This window comes from Nematolebias whitei, chromosome 7, assembly GCF_014905685.2.
Source record: "Nematolebias whitei isolate Nwh7 chromosome 7, NemWhi1, whole genome shotgun sequence".
In the NCBI taxonomy this organism is placed as follows: Eukaryota; Metazoa; Chordata; class Actinopteri; order Cyprinodontiformes; family Rivulidae; genus Nematolebias; species Nematolebias whitei.
In genome coordinates, this window is record NC_056504.1 from 26,072,003 (window position 1) to 26,079,938 (window position 7,936).

General features: G+C 41.0%; 1 protein-coding gene across 1 annotated transcript in view; it reads right to left on the reverse strand.

Moving 5' to 3' along the window:
* Positions 1 to 290: 290 nt before the first annotated feature.
* The window catches only part of lrig2 (leucine-rich repeats and immunoglobulin-like domains 2), an 8,836-nt gene continuing 1,190 nt past the window's right edge, over positions 291 to 7,936 (reverse strand). Inside the window, exons 2-9 of the mRNA XM_037679774.1 lie at positions 7,505 to 7,668; positions 6,989 to 7,300; positions 5,912 to 6,193; positions 3,931 to 4,371; positions 3,635 to 3,787; positions 2,686 to 2,826; positions 1,273 to 1,530; positions 291 to 966 (exon numbers count right to left, since the gene is read on the reverse strand). Coding sequence (XP_037535702.1) covers positions 734 to 966; positions 1,273 to 1,530; positions 2,686 to 2,826; positions 3,635 to 3,787; positions 3,931 to 4,371; positions 5,912 to 6,193; positions 6,989 to 7,300; positions 7,505 to 7,668 — 1,984 coding nt within the window. The 3' untranslated portion in view covers positions 291 to 733. The remainder of the gene's footprint in view (positions 967 to 1,272; positions 1,531 to 2,685; positions 2,827 to 3,634; positions 3,788 to 3,930; positions 4,372 to 5,911; positions 6,194 to 6,988; positions 7,301 to 7,504; positions 7,669 to 7,936) is intronic.

A 7,936-nucleotide genomic window follows, 5' to 3' on the forward strand; every position in this document is an offset into this window, starting at 1 on the left:
CTATCCGTTCTCCTACAAATGTGAAAACCACAGAATTAAAAGTCACATAAACAAAACTGGGAACAGATAAAAGACAATACACGATAAATTTATGTTTATATTCGTAATATACACCACATTTTGGAATCTGCATAAGGGTTAGTCAGAACGGCTGTGGAAATATTGGAGGTAAGCCTTAAAGGGTTTTTCAAATATCATCAACTGAATACTGCTGGTCAGGAAACATTTGCCTCCTTTTTTTTAACCCCCCACCCCCACCCCCACCCCCTTTTATTTTCTTCTCCAGGTGCGTTCTAAAGTCGTGTATGTGTCTGCACCAGGAATGATGAGACACAGCTCAGTCCCACAGCACCAGGGTTTGATAAGTGAAGATGCAACCCTGTCTGTGTGTCCTCTGACACAGTTCTTTAAAGCATACATTCATTGATTGATTTCTCTTGTACCAGACCCAGAAGACCAGAGGATGTGGGGGGGGGAACGGAGTGCTCCTGAGGTGGGAATGTCAGGAAGGTCACTTTAATCACCGGTCAATTTATCCAGCCAGACGCGGCAGGTTTTCTCCGCAGTGAAGAATGTTAGCATGTCCTCTCGAGTGAAAGGGGGAATGTAAACATACAAGAGAACATCTTTGGCAGAATGTGAAAAATCTCTTTGGAGGTAGTGGGTAAAGTGAGGACCAGGGAGGAGGTGCAGCAACAAGTCTGAGGCCAAACGTGGCTAGACTTTAAAGATCCTATGTGGGAGCTGGAAGTTCCTGTGTCTTAGTCCTGTAAGAGGCACTTCTGTGGTCCTGGCTGCATTTGCTTGAGCTATAGTTAGTGTCTGCTTCACTCTGCTCCACTGCCCCATCAGCAGTGGAAGTCAAAGGAGGAGTCCTGTGTGGTGTTACTGAGAGCTGTGAGGCTTCTGATAGGGCTCTGGAGGATAGATCTTCGCTTTCTCTCCAGAAACATCTGCTAAGAGAATCTAAAACAAATTAAAAGCCAACAGTTAGACATCTACAGACCTCGTGACAAGCTTTCCTGAAAAGCTACCTGCAACCTGCACTTTTAACAATCAGTCACTGCTGATTATTATTAGATCACATGACACATAAACAGCTGTTTCTTCAATATTTACATCAATGGAAAATCTAAAGTGCAAATTTTAAGAATCAGTGACTGCAGTACTCAAACTATACACAAACACAAGCTTGGCTTCATCTACCTGTGGATCTGCAAACTTGTAACTGAAAACGTCTCACTGGGACATATTTAAAATAATCCCTCTTACCATTAACATAACGCTCTGGAGCTGGAAGGCTGCAAGTTCTTTTATCGTGCGAGGTGAGATAGACGGAGGGGTCCTGGCTGCGGATGAGGCTCTCCAGGGTTGTGTCCTCAAGCTGGGCATGCTCACTGAGGCTTGGGAGAGTCTTGTCCAGTTGATCGTCCTCTGCCAGATAAGCATACGGGCAGTACTCTCGTGTTCGAGAGTAGATGTTGGCGTTATCGTAACAGTCGGAGCAGATGACAAGAGGCCCTGCACCACCTGGAAGAAAAAACAAATTATTTTTGTAATGTAGCTAAGCTTCACTTTTCTAGACTATAGGTAATTTCAGAAAAAACTGATCAATAAGGTACACATTTACATGGTTAGTTAAAAACAACAACTGCAGAATCACAAATATTGACAATGTGGCCACAGATAACTATTACTGAATATACTGTGTATAAAAACATAAAAATGTGAATTTATGTGGAAGGGAAAAAAATAGCTTTTTAAACATTAATATGGATTAGTAAATGTTTATATCGGTTTTGGTTTTATGTCTTATAGTGTTTTAATACTTTAGGCACTTAACAGCCAAGATATCATGCTTTACAGCAGCTGTAATACGGCATTCAGCATGTGTGATGTACAGATCTGGAAAATGAAGGAAGCGCCAGTTGCAGTTTTCTCTGCCAACAGAGCACCTGGACGGTTTCAAACATTCAACACAGAGGCCGCAGATGCTGGAAAGTTCACAAGTATGGATGCAGAGTTAAACAAAACAGTACTGATAAAAAAAACAGGTTAAACAGTCCAAAATGATCCAGCCATACTCAGCTGGATCACTTTTCTTCCTTTCCTCCCACTTTCCTGCTGCTGAGCTGTGACACTGAAGTGAAAGGCTAAACTGTAGCTGAGCTGAAGAGGCAAAGATAAGGCAAAAAAAAACAAAAAACAGGCCAAGTGGAAAATTTACAGAACCAGCACAGCTTTATTTTTGCCAAGGACTAAAAAGGCACTAAAAAGGTATTTTTCTGATGACCGTGCACAAGTAATTATAACCTGATCAGCAATGTTGGCATCATCAAAACTAGCAGCTCAGTCATGTTATACTGACATTCTGACACGAATACGGTTCATGTGCAACATCATGAACAGAGATCTGGTTGACTGCTGGGAAACATGCATCTGTGAAACAGGTTGTCAAAAAAATGTAAGTTTTGAATTGAGAGTTGTTATGGACCGATCATTAGTTTTAAATGACTTGAATCAGTATCCAGAATAAAAAACATCCTGATTGAGACGTTCCAGTATAAATAAATATTATTACTATAATCCTATAAGGTCAAAAATTGTTTTTTAAGAGCCATAAGTCTAATGGTTTAAAAACTGTGGACAAAAAAAAAAAAAAAGACTAATAAAAGAATAACCAACCAGACGAAACTCCTAATAAGCCGTCACGAGACTCCCCAGGATGGAAGCTGCTTCGGCCAGAGAACAGGGAGACCATCTTGCAGTGCAGCATGTCGTTCGCTTCGATTTCCACCTCACTGCCCATGTCTCCATAACACACTCCTGGGACAAACATGATAATAAACTACTATTTAACTGCACAGGGATATGATCTTGAACACAAAAACAGAAACAAGAGGCTCCAGGATGTAGGAGAATTTGCAATGTTTGAACACCGAATGACACCTATGTTTTCTTTAAAAACATTTAAAATGTATATTGTCTTTGTTCGTGTTGTCAACAGTCATATGAAGTGCAGGAAATACAACCATGTGTGTTTGATGTCTTGTAGTCACGTATTCTTTGTGATGTCAATATCAGAAAGTTTGTTTTGTGATAACACTGACAACCAAACTCCAGAAAGGATATGAAATTATGGCAGTGTTTGATTTTGTTTTTATTTTTAATGAGCAGGTGTACATCAGTATTTAGAAGACTTTGTGTATGACAGAAATTGCTATAGCCTGAAGGGGACAATATTTTCTGCAGACGTGCACAGTCACTGAAATGTAGCACTTTAATGTGCACTATCTATTCAATAATTAAGTTCGCTAATATAAAGGTCTGAATTTTAAAGCCTGAAAACAAATGGGGTAAACCCTTTCACATTTTAATATTTGATATAGCTCAGGATAACTTTTTTATGTTTGACTTGAGTACTTTTATGTAAACAGGAAGGGCAAAAATATTCCATGGGGATGACAAGCCAATGTTTATGATGCAGATATCACAAAACAATTATTAATGATGCTTTCAAAGCCACCCTCCAAAACAAAAACAACTTCAATTATCTATGATGCTGACAAAAAAAAAAGGATATTGTTAAAAAGCAAAACTGATATGAATTTGTAAAAGCTTAAAGATTACATACCATCCGTGCCTTTATGAATGTATCCATTGGAGAGTGGAGGCATGAGCTGCTGGTGGCTGCCAGCCTCCGAGTTACTGTAACCTTCCTGAGGCTCTGACAAAGTTCCCTGAGAGGACAGGTAGCTGGGAATATCTGTTGGCAAATTCATTTCATCTGGAACAAAAACACATTGGTAAGTTTTTAGCCCCACTAAGTAAAGCATCAAATTCAGACACAAGTTAAGTCATGCTTCATGGTTAAAGTTTGAAAAGTTGAAAGAGGATTTCTTTCATGAAAGCTTCGTCTGAGCTGTTTACCAGTGTTGGTGATGCTGTAGTCGTCACTCTTCCTGCGCATGTGGTAGATGACAATAACCCACACCAGTGACGTCCCGACCACACAGCACACCACAACAATCACCACGATGCCCACAGTCGTCCAGCCGTCATGGTCGTACATGGCTCCGGTCTCACAGTTGGGTGATGGTGAGACACTGAGGTAGATGTGGCCACGTTCTGTACCGAGCGTGTTAGACAGAATGCAGGTGTATTTACCAGCATCGGTTGGCCCGGCATCAACGATAATAAGGAGCTGATTGGCCGCAGCAAAAAAGTGGCGCTCTGTTAGCACCAGGGGTCCGTCATCTTTGGTCCAATTGAGACGTGGAGCGGGGCTGCCTCCAGCTATACACTGAAGGACTGCAGTTTCACCATGAGCCACTGTTCTGTCTTCCAGAGGCCGCATGAAGGATGGAGTTTCTGAAAAAGAACATAATTATTGATAATACTTTATTTACCCTTAAATAACCAAATCCCACTGAGATAATAAATCTCTTTGTAAAGGAGTCCTGGGCCTGAAGGCAGCCCAACACGGTAATTAAGAAATTAAGGTTTATCCGGTGGAACCAGACGTGTCTCCCCCCCCCCCCCCACACACACACACACCCTCCACCCGTTTCCCTGCTGCGCTCTTTTGTCCTGTGAACCCTTAAAGAGCCTCTTTTTTTCCCTGCATACCTCTTAATTCGAAGGATCAGCTGGTCTCTCAACAAAATCGATCAACTTCTCCCGACAGGAGTCAGGGTAAGGAGGACCCTCTTACCTCGACGGAAACAATTGGATTCATGGTGACAACTGGTTTTTGCTGTTTGGGTTGGTGAAATCTGGATTGTCTACAAATTCGTGTGGCTGTGTTGAAGCTCGACAGTGATCAGACTGAATGTGGGAAGCTGCGAAAGGGAGTTGGAGCAGCTATTATCAGGACTGTGATCTTCCTGGCAGCACTCATGAATGGTGGGAATAATCTGGAGAAGCTGTGAGCTCGACTTTTGGAGTAAAGGATCAATTCGGCTGTTTTGGAGTTCCATCAGAAGATATATGCCAGCAAGACTTTAAAGGCATAAAACAACAATTCACGAGTTCTGCCAGACCCAAATTGTGGCCTTAACGCCGGACTTATCGCAACACCTCCTGGAATGTTTTGAAAACAACAAAGATGCTTTGACTGTTTTCTCACCCCTCCCTTCCCCAAGGCTGTGGACATGTAACAGAACCTCAACTGAGCTGAAGATGAACGTCACCTCTTATCTGGACAATGGCTGAGGGGGGGGGGGCTCTGGACTATGCTATGACTTTCCCTTAAAAATTAAATGTTTTCACCGGCCTATATGTTCATGTATAACGTCTGTTTATGTTGCTTTGCTGTGGTAGGTTTTTTTGATGCCTCAAATCATGCCACGTCTAGGACACGGCGTGAGAGATCTTTTTTTAATACCGTCTCTCCTCATGTTTTCTTTCCTTTTCTCATCAAAGCAAAATATTATTCTGAATAAGAATAAGAGGGCCACACTAATTATTTATAGCCGCAGCTTTGTGCACTCCGCCCATCTTCGGACGACTGTACGTACATATTCGCATTGTATCTCGGTGCAATGCCAATAAAGTTTATTCTGATCTCAGAGGCATCTAATGCTAAATCAGACTGAATGTGAGGTGAAGTTGTTATTAAAATAATATTTGAGATATGTCCAAAAACTACATATTTTAAATGACATCTCCTGAGTGACATCAATAACTTGAACAATTGTGTCAGAAACGCTGAAGCCAGTAGAACTTAAATATTCTACATGATCAATGTATATTAAACAATGTTTTTTACAATGTAATCTGTTAAAAATGGCAGGGAGGCAACACAAAGTGAACAACAACCTAAATGATCGTCCAGTCTGAGCACCACATCCCAATAGGACAAAAAATAAAATAAAACTGGAATATCCTCTGTAAATTAGAGGTGACTCACCCAGAACAGTGAGAGTAGCATTTGCTGACAGACTGCCAGCTGTATTTTGAGCTGTGCAGCTGTACACTCCCATGTCTTCAGTTTTTACATTGGCAATGAAGAAGATGTCATCGTCCGGCATCACGTGCATCCTGCGCTCTCGCGCAGCTGGAAAGTCAGTGCCTCCATCCTTCTGCCAAGCAATCTGTGGTGACGGATGGCCCTCAGCAGCACACTCCAGCCTGGCCATGGTCCCAGTGCGAATGGTTAGATCCATAGGAGTTTTAAGAAAAGAGGGCATCTCTAAAAGAAAGGAGGACAAACCAGTGTTAGACTTTGTTGCCAAAACTTTTGATTTACATCTCGCTTTTTTTTGTACTAGTTGTTACTGGCGGCTGTGGCTGAGCGGTTAGAGCAGTCGTCCTCCAATGCGAGAGTTGGGGGTTTGAATCCACCAACAGTCACATGCCGAAGTGTCCCTGGGAAAGACACTGAACCCCTCATAGCCTCTGATGTGTGTTCCATCGGTGTATGAATGTGATCTAAAGCACTGATTAGTCTCATTAGAATGATTTGTTCAATTAGCTTTGTAGAGATCTAGTGCTGTGTGGATGGGTAAATGAGGCACAGATTGTAGTGTAAAGCGCTTTCAATATCTTGAAATAAGATAGAAAGGCGCTATATAAGTACAGTCCATTTACCATTTATCATTCTTACTGGGCAACAACACAATATAACAATTTACATATAAAAAGTGTGTTGTACCATAACTTTACATACTTCACTGGTCAGCCCAGCAGAGCATTGGATGAGAATGACTGACTCTCCTACTACCAAACTATATTTTGGTTCAATATCTGTAAAACCAAATGCTTCTCAGCAATTTCTTTTTTTTGTGCGTGTGTGTTTGCTAAGGTCACTTAGATCAGCTGTGTCAGTCACCAAAATCAGGTCAACTCCCAAAGTTATTTAATCACAGATATACATCCAATTATTATTTTCTGAGAGTTTTATTAACATTTACTAACAAACATATGAAAATTATATTGCTGCCAATGTTTCGTGATTGCAGTAAATAAAAAGAAAAAGCATCCTCACCATTGACTGTAAGCCTGGCCTTACTGGAGTAGTTGGAACCAAAGTGATTGGAGACAACACACTGATAACACCCCTCATCAGTGAAGTTGACATTAAGGAGGTGAAGCACAGTGGTATAGATGAGATCTCCTTCTTGATACCGAGCATAGTTTTCCACTTCTGCATCATAAAGCACCTCCCCATCCTTTCGCCATGCAGTGGTCATTTGGGAGTTGCTGCTGCTGGATGCAATGCAGCTCAGAGTCACATTGTTGCCCCGTAAAGCCACAGATGTTTCTGGATGAGCAGTAATCTGAGGCTTGGGGAAACCATCTGAGCAAGAGTAAAAGGGACAAAACGAGAATGAGCTTTTTCACCGTTACACAGTATCTAGAGATCTCCTAAAAATGCTCATCAAAGTGCTATGCTTTTCAGTAAACATTAACAAAGTTTAAGTATTTTCAACTGAAGCACACAACTGCTAACAGAGTGATAAAGAGATATATATATATATTCATTTAAAGGTTCATAACTGACCACAAACAAACTCCTCTGGGCTGATGGACAGGACACTGCGACCGAGGAGATTAGAAGGATGGGCACAGAAAGCTGAGACAGATTGATGAAACTGGCTTTCTGTTAACCAAGGACCCAGCCACTGCATGTGACAGTCACACAGCAGGCTGCTTGTGTTCAGGACACTGAAAACAGAGACATATTAAAGGATGTGTAACAGATGTAAGAGCAATATCAAAATGATCCATTAAATATATATATATATATATATATATTTATATATATATATATATGTACACACACACACACATACAGGTCCTTCTCAAAAAATTAGCATATTGTGATAAAGGTCATTATTTTCCATAATGTAATGATAAAAATGAAACTTTCATATATTTCAGATTCTTTGCACACCAACTGAAATATTTCAGGTCTTTAATTGTTTTAATACTG